At 38.5% G+C, this 19,518-nt stretch overlaps 2 protein-coding genes across 2 annotated transcripts in view; one reads left to right on the top strand and one right to left on the bottom strand.

The window, feature by feature from the left end:
- The window catches only part of LOC104728582 (F-box/FBD/LRR-repeat protein At2g26030-like), an 11,515-nt gene extending 9,813 nt beyond the window's left edge, over positions 1–1,702 (top strand). Inside the window, exon 4 of the mRNA XM_019232015.1 lies at positions 1,519–1,702. Coding sequence (XP_019087560.1) covers positions 1,519–1,702 — 184 coding nt within the window. The remainder of the gene's footprint in view (positions 1–1,518) is intronic.
- LOC104728581 (F-box protein At3g47030-like) lies at positions 2,289–3,464 on the bottom strand. Its single transcript, XM_010447541.1, has one exon. The coding sequence runs from the start codon at positions 3,462–3,464 to the stop codon at positions 2,289–2,291; it is 1,176 nt and encodes a 391-aa protein (XP_010445843.1).

The following is a 19,518-nucleotide window of genomic DNA, read 5'->3' as shown; positions in this document are numbered from 1 at the left end:
TAAATTCAATCATCTCTATGGCTTCCCCTTTTCTGATTTTCTATGTGTGCATTATTTTCACTTGAACCTCCAACATGTTTTAAAAGGTTTGGTCATAGCAAGACTTGTGAGTAGCATTTGCAACTATTGTGATTTCAAAAGTGTATGCTTTTGTGAATGGTTTTAATAGTGGGGTGCTATGTTAAACTTTTAGGATGTTTCTATATTTATAGCCTTATGTAACTACTCGATGAAAGGAATATGCCGGATCCGGTGCAATATTCCTAAACAATAGTAACGTATTACATTCGAATTGCCAAAAAAAAACTTGGATTTAGATGTATTTTGTTAAGATTGCGAAATTATTATTATGATAAATTTTGGAATTATCATTAATTACTTTCTTTTTTTTTAAAATTGCAGGTGAAAGATATGTTCGAAGTATTTTGTTTTAATGCTTACTCATAATTGTTATGGTAGGTGCTAATGTTCAGGGATATAGATTTTATTATGATTCCTTAGATTATTCATTAATAGAAGATATTCTAAGATTAAATTTTCCTAATTGTAACAATATAATAAGGGAAGCATTAAAGTTTGACGTGCTAATTAGATGGGTAGATTTGTTTAGATATTGGCATATACATGACGAATATCGTGTAACCATATTGTTTGCTTCCGCATTTGATGTGTTAATAACGCATTAAATGTTTGTTTGCTCCGTACACTTAAATATGAATTTGTTTGGCTCCGATTTTTTTGCTAAAATATCACATATAATATCTGTTTGGCTACAAAATTCTTTATTAATTGTGTCGGTTTGGCTTCAAGAATTATACATATCCTTATTCCGATTTAAATGGCATTTCATGTAATAATCTCTTAATCTATGGCTACTTATTAAAAATGCTTCCCTTTTAATAGTATAGATATCTGATTTTAAACGAGATACATAAAAACGAGCTTTGTTTCTTTTCTTATAGCTTGTTACGTTAAATCTTCATCGATGTAGAATTTTTAATTATCATGAGGATTTGTGTCACGGGCTTGCGTATCAAACAACAAGGTGGCGGTTCACCTATGTTTCATGAGAAATTGAGAAACAGTGGGGAGTCAGAGTAGTCACAGCGAACAAGGTAAAAAAATGAGTTTTCTAGAGTAGTAGGTCTAACGAATGCTAAACCAGTAGCGTAGGCGTAGCCCCTCTCCACACCGTGTTGCCCAAGAAGGGAGCTAAAGGTTCCTTACATTATTGTCAATAAACCTTGCCAATCTCACTTCTTGCATTACGCTCTCTCCACAAACTATGAACCGTTGCTTGGAATACGTGCCTAAACGTGAATGCATGTAGTGTTGTGATAGAATCGGTGAATTGCCGGAGTTTTTGTTAACTAAGCTTCCGACGAGGGATTCCGTTAAGACAAACGTTTTATCAAACTAAGCTATCATCCTTGGTGATTGTCATCAAATCTGGAATGTGTTGAGACTTGAGATAAAAGCAGAGACTGTGGAGGAACAAATTTGGGAAAATTTTGTGAGGTATTTTCTTGAGAATTCAGCTGTTCTCAAGAAACTCATTCTGCATTTTAAAGATTCTGTTATAAGCAATCATGATGTGGATATCTTCAAGGAGATTCGTACATTCACAAAGTGGTCTCCCAATTGTCAGATCATCATTCATTACAATCTCATTGCAGTTCAGTGTATGACTCTTTTGTTATGAAAATTTGCAATTATGCCTAGCATTTTATAGACTTGGGCGTGGATACTAGTAACGGTAAATGTTGGGTTTGTTTTGTTTTTGGGTTTTGAATCACTCTTTCTTCTTGTAAAAGTTCCAACAGTACGTTTTGTCTCTTCTTCCAATTAGTTCAATCTCTCCATGAAAGTTGTTTTGACAATTCAGAGGGCAAAAAACACCAATTGGCTTTAGCTCATGTTTTTCTCCCTCCTAAAGAATCATCTTTTCCCATTTGTCATTTGAACGAACCCTATTGGGCCAAGGGTTATGATTCCTCAAGAAGATTCATAAGCTTTCTTTCCTCAAAGCCAATTGGTTACTAGTACATAAACTCATACTACTTATATACTTGATTAAATCCTTTAAAGTTCTCGATGTGGGATCTCTATTAATTTGTTTAGCCGACACTGTTGTTACACAAAGCTCTCACATAACTTAACAAAAAGTTTAAATAGCTAAAACGTAGCTTACAAGTTACAAACACACATTGAAACAAGATGGAAGCAACGATAAGGGTGTATCTAAGAGCCCAAACTTATATAGAAGGCAAGCTATATGTTATAGATTCCTAATCCATAAGCTCTACATTCTCTACATGGTTTATAAATGTAACAACATTTGGGCAATTACAGTAGAACTCTGATCCGAATTCGATTTCAACTCTGACCACAGTATTTTTCACTGTATTATAGTAGAACAGGTAGAAAGGTTTCAGTAGTTGGTATGTCGACAACACAATTACACCTGCACTCGTCATCCCGACAAATCTAAGGTTGTTATACGCAACCAGATCGTTCCAATAGGATGGCAATACGTAAACAGTCTTCGACCATTTGACTTCATCAGAATTCTCTAGAACCCGCAGCTCAAAACTTTCTGTCCTTTTATTGATACTACCCTGATTTGGCAACAATATGCCCAGTTTACCTTGGTAGTTTATGAGAGCTGAAGACAAAATCAGTAAATCAACAACTAGAAACTTGAATCTCTCCAATTTAACATCAAAGCATACTAGCATATAACGGCTTGGAGTTCCATTGCCCAAACGCTCAGCTAAGTAGTACAATACCCCATCGATGCATATCTCAGTATGTAAAGGTTGATGGGGTATCGAACACTCGACCTTTTTCCAGGTCCCTACTCCCGTTCCTAATGTTGAAACTCGATACACGTAATCATCAGATACACACAATACCTTGAAGATTTTGTCGATAGGATCATACCCGAAATAGGGTCTCATCTGATTCCTCTTGGTTTTGGCTAGGGGTAAAGATATGTACTCTCCTGTGCTAGGGTTACATATCATCGGCTTCTTAGATTTGTTACAAATCAAACCAAGTATAGATGGACACATATCTTCGCAAGAACCCAAACCTTTAGGGAACTGCATCTGGTAATAGGGAGATATAGGAGAGGAGTAGTTGCGGTTTGGATTTAGATCCTGAGGCATAGAGTAAAAGATCCGCTTATCGTTGTATAAGAAGGTGAACAAGATACGCGGCCGAACCGTTGATATTTTCAGGAACAGTTGGGTGAATTCTGGACAACGCAGTATGGAAGACCAAAGCTTCGACACGCAACGACAGCTCGCAACGTCTTTCAGTGGCAATCTTGAGAATACGTCGATCAAGAGATCAACTGGGATCTCCTTGGAGTATTCTCCGAGGGACTTGCTTGGGCTGGGGACTAATCTCTTCTGCCTTTTTCCCATGGCGGCGTTAATAAGCCCTAGAATCCCAAACATGACTTTTACTTGATTTAGGAGATGTGGACAGAGTGACTTTTTAAATTTTACTAATGTAGGGAACAACTAACAAGCATATAGTCGTAATAAATCGATCCAAATAAAATATTTATGAATAAAATTATTGATTAAAATATATCAGAGATTCATCGTAATCAACATAAACGGTTTAATATTTTTAATTTATTTAATTCAAACTTTTATATATATCATTTTTGTGGTTCTAAATTATATGTGTTAGGGAAAAGACAATATTTTTAAATTTAAATTTATACGTGATATCACGAAAAAGATAATGGGTCTGTTCGTTTCGTCGTTGCAAGTACCTGCGGCTGCATCAGCTTCTAATTTTGAACGTCGATTAGATGCGGCGATTAAAAAAGTTGTGTTTGCCGCTGCCGCTGCCGCAGCCGCAGCCGCTAGCGTCAACAAAACGAACAGACCCAATATAAATTGAGAATAATCAGAAATATGATTTATAAGTATTTAACAATATATAACTAATAGTTGGTATTTTACTATTAGTAATCAACAATTATGTAATCTAAATTTGTATGGACTTTAATTTAACAAAACAGATGAAATGATTATTTTTAAAAAAATAAATCAAGTTGTTGTTTATCAAAGAAGTATAATATACATTCAATTTAAAGGGCTACAATTTTTGATATTTTAAAGAATGTATGTTCGGTATTTAAATGTAAATATATGAGTACTACTATTTTTACTAACTTAATTAGATATAGATTTTATAATACTAATTTTAAAATGTTTATAAAAGTAGATTTTATCAAAATAAATGCATATTGTTAAATTTGGAAAATAACAAAATTTATTTTATGAATTTTGAATGAAATCTATAATGTTATACATGTAATTAGTATTAATTAATGAGAGATATTTGCTAAAATATGTCTCGAGATATCTCGCAAAAATATATTATTTTCATCATTTTCAACTTCATCGAAATGTATCTTATTACATGAATCTGATCAAGAAAAAAGTAGTTTTTTCAAATGCATATAATAATATGGAAACACCCACACAAAACCATTGTTTTTTTAGCGTTTTTTTTGTTAAATATTTTTTTTCAATATATTTTCATGTTAAAATACTAAATTGAATTTTTTAAAAATGATAAATCATGTCTGTTTTCCTTATTTTCACATTTTTTTAGAACACTGTAACATACCAATTTATGAGGTATCTGAAATTGTTAATTTCCCTCCAAAATTTTGGGAAAGATTTGCCATGAATATAGATTTGGGAGGACTAATCTACGAGGAATCTGTATTCTTAAAAACTCCCATGGTATATTCAATTTGCGGGGGATTTGCTAGTATCATCTCTTACAAATCACTTGTTTTCTTGTAGAAAACACATTTTGAATGATTAATTTCTTAATTCAAACATATATTTTATTATTTATACTAGCAGTAATTAAATGTTACTCGAGCGCAACTAATAGATTTGAAATCATTACGTTTAATAAGACCAATTTTAGAGTAATTACGACTGCTACGTTGGCTAATAGATTTTTTAGTAGGTGTCTAATTTTATACAAGATACATAAAAATAAGCTTTGTTTCTTTTCTTACCTTGCTACGTTGAATCTTCATCAATGTAAAATTTTAATTATCATGAGGATTTGGGTCATGGGCTGCCGTATCAAACAACAAGGTTGCGGTTGATCTATGTTACATCAGAAATTGAGAATCAGTGGGTAGTCAAAGTAGTCACATTGAACAAGGTAAAAAAATAAGTGTTTTAGAGTAGTAGGTCTAACGAATGCTAAACCAGTAGCGTAGGCGTAAGAGTTGAACAGCTTTAGCTCCCTTCAACTCCTTTCAAAAGGGAGAATCAACCAGTAGCGTAGGCGTAAGAGTTGAACACTTTGTGAATATACGAAGCTCCTTGAAGATATTTTAGTTGCGGCTCGAGTAACAAAAATTTAGTACTAGTATCTTCAAGGAGCTTCGTACATTCACATAGTGTTCTCCCAATTGTCAGATCATCATCATTCTTTACAATGTCACTAAAGTTCAGTGTATTATGACTCTTTTGTTATAAAATTTGCAATTAGGCCTACCATTATATAGACATGGGCGTGGATACTAGTAACGGTAATGTTGGGTTTGTTTTGATTTTGGGTTTGAATCACTCTTTGTCTCTTTCATCTTGTAAATATTCCAACAGTAACTTGTTATCGAGCTTGCATGCGCATATGTTTGACTTTTTTTTTTTCTCTTGGTTCGTTTCGTTCTTAACAACTAAAGAACTAACTTTAGAGGCCCAAAAAAAAACTCATTAGTGCAATATTCCAAGGAGATGACGATAAGACATTGGAGTCGAGTTAAGCACATAAGGGAGACTGTGTACGTTTGTCTCTTCTTGCGAATAGTTAAATCTCTCCATGGAAACATTGTTTTAAGCAATTGAAAGGGCAAAAAACACCAACTGGCTTTGTCTCATGGTTTTCTCCCACCTAGAGAATCAACTATTCCCATTTGTCAATTGAACGAACCCTATTGGGTCAAGGGTTTTGATTCCTCAAGAAGATTCATAAGCTTTCTTCCCTCAAAGCCAATTGGTTACTAGTAGATAAACTCATGCTACTTATATACATGATTAAATACTTTAAAGTTCTCGATGTGGGATCTTTATTAATTTGTTTAGCCGACATTGTTACACAAAGCTCTCACATAACTTATAACCAAATAAACTTGTCTTTGCCCTAATATCGTTAGTGAGGGCCAAAACAAGCCCTATTTAAAAGAACCTCGTACATTCAGAAAGTGTTCTCCCAATTGTCAGTTCAGTGTATGACTCTTTTATTATGAAAAATTGCAATTAGGCCTGGCATCTTACGGACATGGATTTTTAGGGGCCCTGAGCAATTTCTTTTTTTACTTGAATAAAATACCATTTTTTTTTTGAACCTCTATTATATATTGAAAAAATATGGATTTCATTTTGATAATATATAAACACTTGAGAAGATTATAAAATTTTATTTTCGTTCTATGGTTGGAGTCCATTGAGATAATTATGGAAGATGAAGAATCTTTTTAATTATTGACACATAGAAATAAATCCTTAAAACAATATTTTTGATGTACAAATTTTGTTTTGGCCTCTTTTATCAAACATTACATTATTTTTTATGCCCTTTTATCTAACAATTTTTTTTTCTATATATAAAAATAAATTTATTTGTCTCTTTATTCTGTGACCCGGGGCATGTTGGATTTGAAGTGGTTAAAGCATTAATAAGTCAATCCGGGTTTGTAGGAGTAGAGTGGTTAGTCACCAAGTCGTGAGTCGTGGATAAGAACGAGTCATGGGTAGTGTTAGTTGTTTTCTGCTATCTCTTTGGAGTTGTGTTTTGCTTCCTGCAGTTTAAGTCTCCCTATCTATAAAAGGACTAAGTTGTATTTCACATTACTATCAATCAGAAAAGCTTTGATCAATACTCTGAGTTATTCATTTTTAACGATTGGTATCAGAGCGTTATCACTAAAAGAGAGATCTAAATCATTGAGAGAAGAGAGAAAAACGAGAAATTGAGATGGGAGATAGCAGTAGTGCAAATGGTTTTGTTGCTCCTGTTATTCTACAGTTCGATGGTTACTATGATCATTGGGCTCGGTTGATGGAGAATTTCATCCGTTCGAAGGAGTACTGGGATCTCATAGAGAATGGGATCAGTAGGTGTGAAGGAGTCACTCCTACCGTGGAGCAGCAAAAGGTGATCGATGAGCAAACGTTAAGAGATCTAAAACTCAAGAACTTTCTATACCAATCAATTGATAGAGAAGTTCTTGACACAATTCTTAACACGGAGACAAGAAAGCAGATCTGGGAAAGCATGAAGCAGAAATTCCAAGGCTCAACTAAGGTGAAGAGAGCACATCTTCAGGCATTACGTAAGGAGTACGAGATGCTTCAGATTAAAGAGGGAGAAACCATTAATGGTTTCTTTGCAAGAACTCTTTCTGTTGCAAAGAAGATGAGAGAGTATGGAGATATGCTCAAAGAGAACGTCATCTTAGAAAAGATTTTAAGATATTTAACGATGATGTTCAACTATGTAGTGTGTTCTATTGAAGAATCAAACAATCTTGACACACTAACATTAGATGAACTTCAGAGCAGTCTCTTGGTCCAAGAGCGACGTATGAAAGGAGAAGCAGAAGAGGAACATGTGTTGAAGGTCTCATATGAAAGCAGAGGACGAGGATCTTGGAGAGGAAATTTTAGAGGAGGACGAGGTCGAGGAAGAAGCAGCCGTGCTACTATAGAGTGCTTTAAATGTCACAAGTTAAGACATTACCAATCAGAATTTCCTACTTGGGACAGCAAAGCAAACTATGCTGAGCTTGATGAGAAGGAAGAGCTTCTACTCATGGCGTTTGTTGAAGAAACCAGTTCAAAAGGAGATAATGTTTGGTTTCTAGACTCAGGATGCTCAAACCACATGACTGGAGATCGCAGCTGGTTCACTCATCTGGACGAAAAACTGATAGCGTGAGATTGGGAAACAACTCAAGAATGAGAGTACAAGGTCAGGGAAGCATAAAGCTGGTCCTAGAGGGAAGAAGTCACATTATCCCAAATGTGTACTACGTTCCAGAGTTGACAACAAGTCTCCTAAGCCTAGGACAACTACAAGAAAGGAAACTGGCAATCTTAATAAAAGATGGGAGCTGCAAAGTGTATCAAGATGAGTTGGGTCTAATCATACACACAACAATGAGAACAAACATAATGTTTGTTCTACTACCTGAATCATCGTCGGAGTCATGCCGGTAGATAGTTGAAAGCGAGTCAAACTTATGGCACAAACGCTTTGGTCACTTGAGTCACCAGAATCTTTAACTCTTATCAAAGAAGAGAATGGTGGTGGGGCTTCCTGGGATTGAGAAAACTGAAGGACTATGTGAGGTGTGTGCCAAGGGGAAGCAACACAGGGAAACATTTCCCAAGCAAGCAAACTAGAGAGCAACGGAGAAGCTGCAACTCATACACACTGACCTTTGTGGACCAATCACACCAAATACCTTAGGAGAAAAAAGGTATATCCTCACCTTTACTGATGATTTCAGCAGGAAAACATGGGTTTACCTCCTAAAAGCAAAGAACGAAGCGTTTTCATTTTTCAAAAATTTCAAGCTGTTGGTGGAGAATGAAACAAGGATGAAAATATGAGGCTTGCGAAGTGATCGTGGAGGAGAGTTCACCTCCAAAGAGTTCAATGAGTTATGTACAACTCATGGAATTAGAAGACAAGTTACTGCTGCTTTCACTCTGCAACAGAACGGTGTGGCTAAGCGTAAAAACAGAACCATTATGAATATGGTACGGTGCTTGCTTATGGAGAAGGGAATGCCAAAACGTTTATGGGGAGAAGCATTGAGCTGGACTACTCACATCTTAAATCGATGTCCACTTCAGCAGTGAAAGAGATGACACTGCAAGAGTGCTGGACCAGAGAGAAGCCTAATATTGGTCATCTAAAGGTGTTTGGCTGCGTAAGTTTCGCTCATGTTCAAAGTCAAAACCGAGTGGAGCTAGACGACAGAGGGCAGAAATGTGTGTTTCTTGGGGTAAGTGAGGGTTCTAAGGCGTACATGATGTGCGATCCTACAACAAATCAAGTCATCGTTAGCAGGGATGTTATGTTTGATGAGGAAAAAAGCTGGGATTGGGGAAGCTCTCACAGTGAAGAAGAAAACGATGTATTGGTAATTGATGAAGTAGAACCAGGGGAGAGTTCTAAGAATAGCTCAAAGAAGCAGTGAGAAGTTATGAGATCAGAGTAGAGACTGAAGAGCAAAGTGATCTGGGAGATCAACAACTAGCTCAAACAAGACAGAGAGCTCGACCAAGATATATACAAGATTATGTGAGTGGAGATGAAGTTGAAGAAGATGAAGAACAACAATATCTAGTTCTATACTCTGCAGAAGATGATCCAAGCACGTTTTGGGAAGCTTGTAAAGAAGAAAAATGGAGAGAAGCAATGGATGCAGAACTTCAGTCAATCGAGAGAAACGAAACATGGGAATTGGTTGCTCAACCAGTGGGTATGTAGAAGATTGATGTTAAGTGGGTTTATAAGACTAAGCTGAATGAGAAAGGTGAAGTTTCTAAGTTCAAAGCTAGGCTGGTGGCAAAGAGGTACTCGCAAATACACGGAGTTGATTATGGTGAAGTTTTTGCACCAGTAGCACGATGGGATACTATTCGGATGTTGTTAGCTGAGGTAGCTAAAAGAAAGTGGAGTGTGTATCAACTTGATGTCAAGAGTGCTTTTCTCCATGGTGTTTTAAAAGAAACTGTGTTTGTGGAACAACTAGAAGGGTATGTAAATGAAGGGGAGGAGCACAAGGTCTATAAGCTAAAAAAGGCACTCTATGGTCTCAAACAAGCTCCAAGGACCTAGTACAGCAGGATAGAAGAATACTTTATGAAAGCAGGTTTCATAAAATGCGAATATGAGCGCACACTGTTTGTGAAGAGTGAAGCTGGAGGAAGAACTCTGATTGTAAGTTTATATGTCGATGATTTAATCTTCACTGGTAATGATTCAGGCATGTGTGAAGATTTCAAAATCTCAATGAAGCAAGAGTTTGAGATGACGGATCTGGGGAAGATGTCTTACTTTCTTGGGGTGGAAGTGGAGCAGAGTGAGAAAGGCATTTTCTTATGTCAAAAGAAGTATGCTGCAGAAATGCTTTCACGATTCGGTGTGGAGAGTTGCAATCCGGTTAATAGTCCTATGGTCCCCGGAACGAAGTTATCTAAAGACATGGAAGGAGAAGATGCAGATCCGTCATTGTACAAGAAAATTGATCGGGAGCCTGATGTACCTTATAGCCACAAGACCGGATATCATGTATACCGTTTGTTTCTTAAGCAGATTTATGATGCGTCCAAAGGTAGGACATCTTGTTGCTGTTAAACGAGTTCTGAGATATGTCAAAGGGACCTTGAAGATGGGTTTATTGTACAAGGCTGAAAGAGAAGGCATTCTTAAAGCATAGACGGACAGTGACTATGCAGGTGATAAAGACAGTGGAAGAAGTACATCTGGGTATGCTTTTCTTATGAGTGATGCAGTAGTCGCATGGAGTTCAAAGAAACAACTGGTGGTTACTTTGTCCTCGACTGAAGCAGAGTACGTTGCAGCCTCTGTATGTGCAACACAATGTCTATGGATGAAGAAGATACTCAACAGTATTAACCAAGCTTAGGAGAAGTGTATGACGATTTTCTGTGACAACAGCTCAACAATCAAGCTATCAAAGAATCCAGTCTTTCATGGAAGAACAAAGCACATCAAGGTTAGATTTCACTTTCTCCGTGATTTGGTGAATCACGAAGAAGTTAGCTTGGTTCTTTGTGGAACTGAAGATCAGGTTGCTGACATCATGACAAAGCCGTTGAAGCTTGATACGTTTCTCAAGCTGAGAGGGTTACTTGGAGTGCAGGAGAANCCGTTCGGTCAGTACGTGGCCATCTTGTTCCCATGGTCCGTTTTACGTCCTTTGTATCATTTTCCACGGCCGTTACTTTCCTTTTGCTTCCTTTGGTCCTTTCACCAACTTCCTTGGTCATCCATCGTCCAATGAACCGGATGTCCCAACGGTTCACGTCCGTTTTTCGGCCCTGGATCCTTCCATGACTTGGTAATTTTAACACAAGTTACTTAGGTCATTCTCAGAATTTTTCTTTTCTTTGCCTTTCTGAGATATCTCCACGTCCTTCGTACACGTTCCTCGCGTCTGGTACGTACTTCGTGATACGGGTCATTACAGAGGGTATGTTGGATTTGAAGTGGTCAAAGCATTAATAAGTCAATCCGGCTTTGTAGGAGTAGTGTGGTTAGTCACCAAGTCGTGAGTCGTGTATTAGAACGAGTTATGGGTAGTGTTAGTTGTTTTCTGCTATTTCTTTGGAGTTATGTTTTGCTTCTTGCAGTTTAAGTCTCCCTATCTATATAAGGAGCAAGTTGTATTTCACATTATTATCAATCAGAAAAGCTTTGATTAATACTCTGAGTTATCCATTTTCAACAGGGCAGTCGTACTGTTTGTCCCCCTAGTTAAGCCGGCAATGGTAACCGTAAATGTTGTGTTTGAATCACTCTTTCTTCTTGTGAAAGTTCCAAAAGTAACTTGTCATCGAGCTTGCATATTTGGTTTTTTTATTCACTCTTCACAAGTACATAACTAACTTTAGAGAACCACCCAAATATATAGGGCAATATTCCAAGGAGATGACGATAAGAAATTTGAGTTTTGTGTGAGTTAAAAGCTTTAATAATCAAACCATGCACACATAGTAACGAATACCGTGTATGTTTGTCTCTTCTTCCGAATAGTTAAATCTCTCCATGGAAACATTGTTTTGAGCAATTCAAAGGAAAAAAAAAAACACCAATTGGCTTTGGCTCATGGTTTTCTCCCACCTAGAGAATCAACTATTCCCATTTGTCAATTGAACGAACCCTATTGGGTCAAGGGTTTTGATTCCTCAAGAAGATTCATAAGCTTTCTTCCCTCAAAGCCAATTGGTTACTAGTAGATAAACTCATGCTACTTATATACATGATTAAATCCTTTAAAGTTCTCGATGTGGGATCTTTATTAATTTGTTTAGCCGACATTGTTACACAAAGCTCTCACATAACTTATAACCAAAATAAACTTGTCTTTGCCCTAATATCGTTAGTGAGGGCCAAAACAAGCCCTATTTTAAAGAGCCTCGTACATTCAGAAAGTGTTCTCCCAATTGTCAGTTCAGTGTATGACTCTTTTATTATGAAAAATTGCAATTAGGCCTGGCATCTTACGGACATGGATTTTTAGGGGCCCTGAGCAATTTCTTTTTTTACTTGAATAAAATATATTTTTTTTGAACCTCTATTATATATTGAAAAATATGGATATCATTTTGATAATATATAAACACTTGACAAGATTATAAAATTTTATTTTCATTCTATGGTTGGAGTCCATTGAGATAATTATGGAAGATGAAGAATCTTTTTGATTATTGACACATAGAAATAAATCCTTAAAACAATATTATAATAGACTATTTTTGATGTACAAATTTTGTTTTGGCCTCTTTTATCAAACATTATATTTTTTTGCCTCTTTATATTACATTTTTTATGCCCTTTTATCTAATTTTTTTCTATATATAAAAATAAATTTATTTGTCTCTTTATTCTGTGATCCCGGGGCATGTTGGATTTGAAGTGGTTAAAGCATTAATAAGTCAATCTGGGTTTGTAGGAGTAGTGTGGTTAGTCACCAAATCGTGAGTCATGGATTAGAACGAGTCATGGGTAGTGTTAGTTGTTTTCTGCTATTTCTTTGGAGTTGTGTTTTGCTTCCTCTAGTTTAAGTCTCCCTATCTATATAAGGAGCAAGTTGTATTTCACATTATTATCAATCAGAAAAGCTTTGATTAATACTCTGAGTTATCCATTTTTAACAATTGGGCCGAAACAACAAGCCTGTTTGTGAAACTCCCACCTAAAAAACCCTAATCTTTGTTAGCTAGCTTTCTTTCGACAAAGTAGAGAAACTCATCGCTCAGGATTCGGTTTTGATCTAGGGATGGAGTTTGATAGATTCAGCGCATTGCCAGATTCTTTGCTAGCTCACATACTCTCATACCTTTCCATCAGTGTTTCGGTTAAGACAAGCGTTTTATCGAAGAGATGGGAATTTCTCTGGCTAAAGGTTTCTGTATTGGACTTAACCACCGTTAAGGTCTCTCTACGACAAGAAGCCATGTCGAAGGTGATGCGTAAATTTCTGAAGCATAACCGTGGATCATGCCTGCAAAATTTCAACATAACCATGGATTATAATTATTTCAAAAGAGTGAAAGAGATAACTTTTCTCGACTTTTCTCAAGAAAAGAAGAAGGTAAGGTATCATGATTCCAAGGACAGTAACAATGGAGTCATGGATTTGATAGCCGAGGTGATCCATCGCAGAGTTCAACACCTAGAGGCTAATATGTGCGATATAATGCCTTAGGGTGCCATCAATTTCATGCCTAAGTATGTTTATGTCAGCAAGACATTGGTGTCTTTAAATCTTGCAAACTTAGGGCTTGAGAATCCCAAGTTTCTTGCTTCTCTACCTAAACTCAAGATCATGCATCTACAAAACATTTATTACGAGAATCAAGGTGGTCTTCTGATCATAAAGAAGCTCGTCTCAGCCTCGCCTCTTCTTGAAGTTCTTACCTTTGACTTTTCTGATCTAATGAAGCCAGATAAAGAAAATGAAATCAGGCTGGAGTTTTTTAGGAAGCCAGAGCGAAAATATTTTGTTGTTCCATGGAAGCAAAAGCAAATCGATTTCAGGAAAAACTTTTCTGATGATCTCACCAATGTGCCTCAGTGTTTGATATCGACACTGGAGTATGTTAAGATTAACAGACTGATAATGAAGGAAAAAAGTGGGATCAAACTAGTGAATTACTTTCTTGAGAATTCAGCAGTTCTCAAGAAACTGACTCTAAGTTTCACACGTCCTTCTGTAACCAACCAAGAGCTAGAGAGCTACAAGAAGCTTCTTACATCCACAAAGCTTTCTCCGACATGTTAACTTGTCTTTGATTGACTTAGTTCTTTTTTTCTTTGCATAATCTAAGTTTAATAATTTAGTTTCCTGTTTTTGTTCAGGATTGTTTATGAAAGTATTCTTCTTCACCCTTAATCAAACTTACATTGGAAACATCAAGCTGATGTGGCAAGGGTGAAAAAAAAGGCGACTAGGGTTTTTGCGTTCTCATCAAGTCTGATGCCGTCGGAGGGCTCTCCGAGCCGTCTTTCGGCCGATCTCTTGTCGGAGGTGGGTATTGTGGAGGGGGTGAAGGAGAGGGATGGAGGTGTAGGTTTGGTGGAGATCTCAACGGGTGAAAGTCAAGGTACTAGTCAAGTTCAGGGGATCACAAAGGGGGTCTCATCTTTGCACCAGCCTGCAACGAACGGGAAACGCTCTTTTCTGCAGGTTGGTCAAAAATGCATGTTCACTCAACAGAAGTTCACAGTTTCGGAGGTTGATGGAAAGGAGAAAGTGATAGTGCCGAAGGAAATTTTTGTTGATGCAAAAACTTTGTGGGAGGATTTTGTTATTGGCAAATTTCTCAACTCCAAAGCGCCACATGTGGGAAAGATTCACATGATTGTGAATAAGATATGGAGGTTGGGAGATCGGACGTCATTGATTGATGTTTTTGCAGTCAATGAATCTACGGTGAAGTTTCGTATTAGGCATGAGGGTATGCGATATAGGGTGTTGAACCGTGGAATGTGGAATATAACAGATTTACCTATGATTGTGTCAAAGTGAACTCCTTTTGCTGAGGATGCACAACCAGCCATGAGGTCGGTTCCATTATGGGTCACTCTCAAGAATATTCCTCCTACAATGTTTACAGACAAGGGACTGGAGTTTCTCTCTAGTGCAGTCGGAAAACCTATTCGACTGCATCCTAAAACAGAGGCGTGCGTTAGTTTTGACGAAGCTCAAGTCTTGACAGAAGCAGATTTGACTAAGGATTTGCCTCGGGAGTATCTTTCTATGGGAGAAGAGGATGGGGAGTTGGATTCAGTTGTTCAGTATAGTTATCCTTGGCTACCGCCAAGATGCACTTGTTGTAAGAAATGAGGTCATCTCGTAGCAACCTGTTTGTCTTCCGACGCATCAGTTGTTCCTGAGAAGCAAGCTCCGCCGCCTTCCCCTGTTACGGTGGTGATTGAGGATATTAGTTTAGCCAATGACCAAGATCTGGGGAACTTGGCTGTTGTTGTAGCTCCGACTACCAACACTTTGGTTAACTCTTTACTGGGTTTGGAGGAGGAAACGGTGACGGAGGAGTGGATCACACCGAAGTCTGGGCGTATTAGTCCGGGCAAACCAAAAGAAGCACATAATGTTGTGGCCGTTTCCATTTTAAAGAATTCCTACTCTGTTCTGGGGGCGGACATGGAGAAGTTGGAGGAATCTGAGAAGGTTCAGGATGAGGCTATAGGGGAAATAACGAATCCGACTTGCTCAGAGGGCAACAATGTTACCATCCGTCAATCTGGACCTACTAAACATGGTGCACAGTCGGATGTTCCTATGAGAACATATTTGCATCGGGGAACAAAAATAGCAAATAAACAAGGGTCAACTCTTTCTGCTCTTTCTACTAGGGATCCTCCTAGAGATCAGAGTAAGAAGCCTCATTTAAAACATTAATGTCAGGTTTCTGCTGGAATGTTCGTGGTCTGAATAAGTCCTCAAAGCATTCTGTTATAAAGCAGTGGGTGGAGGGAAATCAGTTTCAGTTTGGTTGTTAACTAGAGACTAGGGTTCGAGAACAGAGGGCTCCAAGGTTGGGGAGTCGTTTATTTCCTGGCTGGTCTGTTTTAACTAATTATGAATATAGTCATCGGGGACGAATATGGGTCATGTGGAAGGATAATGTGAAGATGGATCCGTTTTACAAGAGTGAGCAGATGATCACCTATTCTGTGAAGCTTGATGCTCAAACAGACGAGTTTTTTTGCTCATTCATTTATGGTTTACACACTGTGGAGGCTAGGAAAGTCTTATGGCATGAGATTAAAGATCACCATGATTCGCCTATTTTTCAAAATAAGCCCTGGATCCTGTTTGGTGATTTTAACGAAACGTTGGATATGCAGGAACACTCACGGGTTGATGATAACCCGATCACAACGGGTGGAATGAGGGATTTTCAAGCAGTGTTTAAACATTGTTCATTGTCGGATATGGCCTCTCATGGTCTGCTTTTTACTTGGTGTAATAAGCGGGAAAATGACTTAATTCACAAGAAACTTGATCGGGTGTTGGTGAATGCAGCTTGGGAACAGTTGTATCCACAGGCTTATAATGTGTTTGCAGCTGGGGGATGTTCAGATCACTTGAATTGCCGGATCATGGTGAAGGGAGAGGGTGACAATCATGGTCACAGGCGTAAACCCTTTAAGTTTGTCAATTTACTAACTGAAATGGAGGAGTTTCTACCATTAGTTGGTTCCTACTGGCAGAGCACTTCCCCTCTGTTTTTATCAACTTCCACTCTCTTTCGGTTTTCAAAGAAGCTTAAAGGACTGAAACTGGCTCTTCGTTCTTTAGTAAAGCTTTGTCTTTGCAATCTGGTGTTAAAGACGAAGGAGGATTTTGATGTGTTATGTGAAAAACAACAGGCCAACTCGACAAACCCATCATCTCTTGCGATGGAGGAGGAGAATGTAGCTTTTAAAAGATGGGATTTCTTGGTCGGGTTAGAGGAGAAATTTCTTAAGCAGAAGTCCAAGTTGCACTGGTTGAAAGTCGGTGATAAGAACAACAAGGCTTTTCATCGAGCAGCTACGATTCGGAAAGCACAAAATACTATCAAGGAGATCCACTGCTCTGATGGCCGCGTGGTTAAGAAAGAGGAGGAGATAAAAACTGAGGCTGAAAGACACTTTCGCGAGTTCTTGCAGCTCATTCCACCGGATTTTGAGGGTTCCACAGTTGAGGAACTTGAACTACTTTTGCCTTTTCGCTGTTCTGCCGTTGATCTGCAAGTCTTGACCCGTGTTGTTTCAGGCGAGGAAATTAAAAAGGTCCTGTTTTCAATGCCAAATGACAAGTCTCCTGGACCTAATGGGTTCACGTCAGAGTTTTACAAGTCCGCTTGGGAGTTGGTGGGTGCTGATTTTGTTCTTGCGGTGCAATCATTTTTCGCCAAAGGTTTCTTGCCGAAGGGTATTAACTCCACAATCCTTGCGTTAATCCCTAAGAAGGTGTCTGCCATGGAAATGAAAGATTATCGTCCCATTTCTTGTTGTAATGTGTTCTATAAAGTTATTTCAAAGATCATTGCAAACAGACTTAAGAGAGTTCTGCCTAAATTTTTCTCTGCAAATCAGTCAGTATTTGTCAAGGACCGTTTTGTTGATTGAAAATGTGCTTCTCGCCACTGAACTGATTAAGAACTATCACAAGGATTCCCTCTCTGGACATTGTGCTATCAAGATTGATATTTCAAAAGCGTTTGACTCAGTTCAATGGTCTTTCCTCTCCAAGGTCCTCTCTGTAATGCAGTTCCCACCAACGTTCATTCATTGGATAATGCTCTGTGTTACCACAACTTCTTTCTTGGTTCAGGTAAATGGTGAGTTGGCGGGGTTTTTTAGGAGCTCTCAGGGACTTCGTCAGGGGTGTTCCTTATCACCATATTTATTTGTAATATGCATGGATGTCCTCTCCAAGCTACTAGATAAGGTGGCCGGCGACCAGCTATTTGGTTACCACCCCCGGTGTCAGAATCTTGGCCTTACTCACCTTAGCTTTGTTGATGATCTCATGGTGCTTTCTGATGGTAAAGTACGGTCCATAGAGGGTATCATAAAAGTTTTTACTCAGTTCTCCAAGATGTCTGGTCTATCAATCAGCATGGAAAAATCTACACTATATGTGGCAGGCAACGTACATCCTCTTGATGCTGACCGATTCCCGTTTTCTGTTGGGTCCCTCCCGGTTCGTTATTTGGGACTCCCGTTAGTCACCAAACGCCTTATCAATGTCGACTGTTTGCCGTTGTTGGAACAACTTCGCAAGCGACTTGTCTCATGGACGGTCCGTCATCTCTCATTTGCGAGTCGTTTCAATTTGATATCCTCTGTTCTTTGGAGTGTTTGCAATTTTTGGATGGGGGCTTATCGCTTGCCTAGGGAATGTATTATGGAGATCAACTCATTGTGTTCGGCTTTCCTATGGTCAGGGACTGAGATGAACTCTCGAACGGAAAAGGTAGCGTGGGAGGAGGTCTGTAAGCCCCGAACAGAGGGTGGTCTTGGGTTGCGGTCATTACAAGAGGCTAATACTGTTTGCTGTTTAAAGCTGATCTGGCATTTGGTTTCCAATGGTGAGTCGCTCTGGGTGCAATGGGCACACACAAATTTGTTAAAAGGAGCTTCTTTCTGGTCAGTCAAAAGTACTTCAACATTGGGTTCTTGGATATGGACTAAGCTCTTAAAGTACAAAGATATGGCTAAGGGGTTTTGCAAGGTTGAAGTGGGAACTGGTGAGCACATCTCTTTCTGGTTTGAGAATTGGTCTGATATGGGTATGCTTTCGGATGTGGTGGGGGGGAGAGAGGTGTTATCGAGCTAGGGATTCCCTGGTGGAGTTCCCTCGTAGAGGCATGGGCTCAACGTCCTCGACGTCGACACCGTGCTGATCACCTCAATGCAATTGAAGATGCCATGACAATGGCTCGGTCACAAGGCCAGCAGAGAGTTGATCGAGTGCTCTGGCGTGGTAAGAATGATGTTTTTCGGCCAAAGTTCATTACTAGAGATACTTGGAATCATGTTCGCACAACATCAAATGTGGTTGCTTGGCATAGAGGAGTTTGGTTTGGTCATGCTACTCCAAAGTTCTCTTTCTGTGTGTGGTTGGCGGTTCTTGATCGTTTAGCCACGGGGGCTCGTATGATCGCCTGGAATGGTGGGGCTGCAGGTTCCTGTGTTTTTTGTCAACACACCATGGAAACGAGAGACCACTTGTTCTTCTCGTGTGTTTTCGCTTCCACTGTGTGGTCCGCCCTTGCTAAGGGTCTGCTTTGCACAAGGTACACTACTGACTGGTCTATTCTGATGGAGTACATATCAAACCCTCAACTTCCCCTGGTCGAGGGTTTCCTTATTCGATATGTTTTCCAAGCTGTTATTTATACTATTTGGCAAGAAAGGAACGGGAGAAGGCATGGTGATACACCGCGTTCAGCTGCCACCATCATTGATTGGATTGATCGGCAAGTGAGAGACCAGCTCCTTGCCATTGGTTACTTGGGCGATTGTAGATTTGATGAGGCTTTTACGGTTTGGCTACAATCTCGCTGTTAAGGATGGCTTCTAAGTAGTTTTTATCAGCTTTTTGTTTTTCAAAACATGATGCACAAGTTGTAAAACAGTATATTTTTTACTTTAAATTCAAAAAAAAAAAAAAAAAAAAAA

Source organism: Camelina sativa, chromosome 11 (genome assembly GCF_000633955.1).
Source record: "Camelina sativa cultivar DH55 chromosome 11, Cs, whole genome shotgun sequence".
NCBI classification, from domain to species: domain Eukaryota; kingdom Viridiplantae; phylum Streptophyta; class Magnoliopsida; order Brassicales; family Brassicaceae; genus Camelina; species Camelina sativa.
Note: the sequence above shows the minus strand (reverse complement) of the source record. Positions and strands in the feature narration are given on the sequence as shown.

What these genes read in the sequence shown, in the direction of transcription:
- LOC104728581 (XM_010447541.1), bottom strand. Translation starts at nt 3,464, where the DNA reads ATGTTTGGGATTCTAGGGCTTATTAACGCCGCCATGGGAAAAAGGCAG.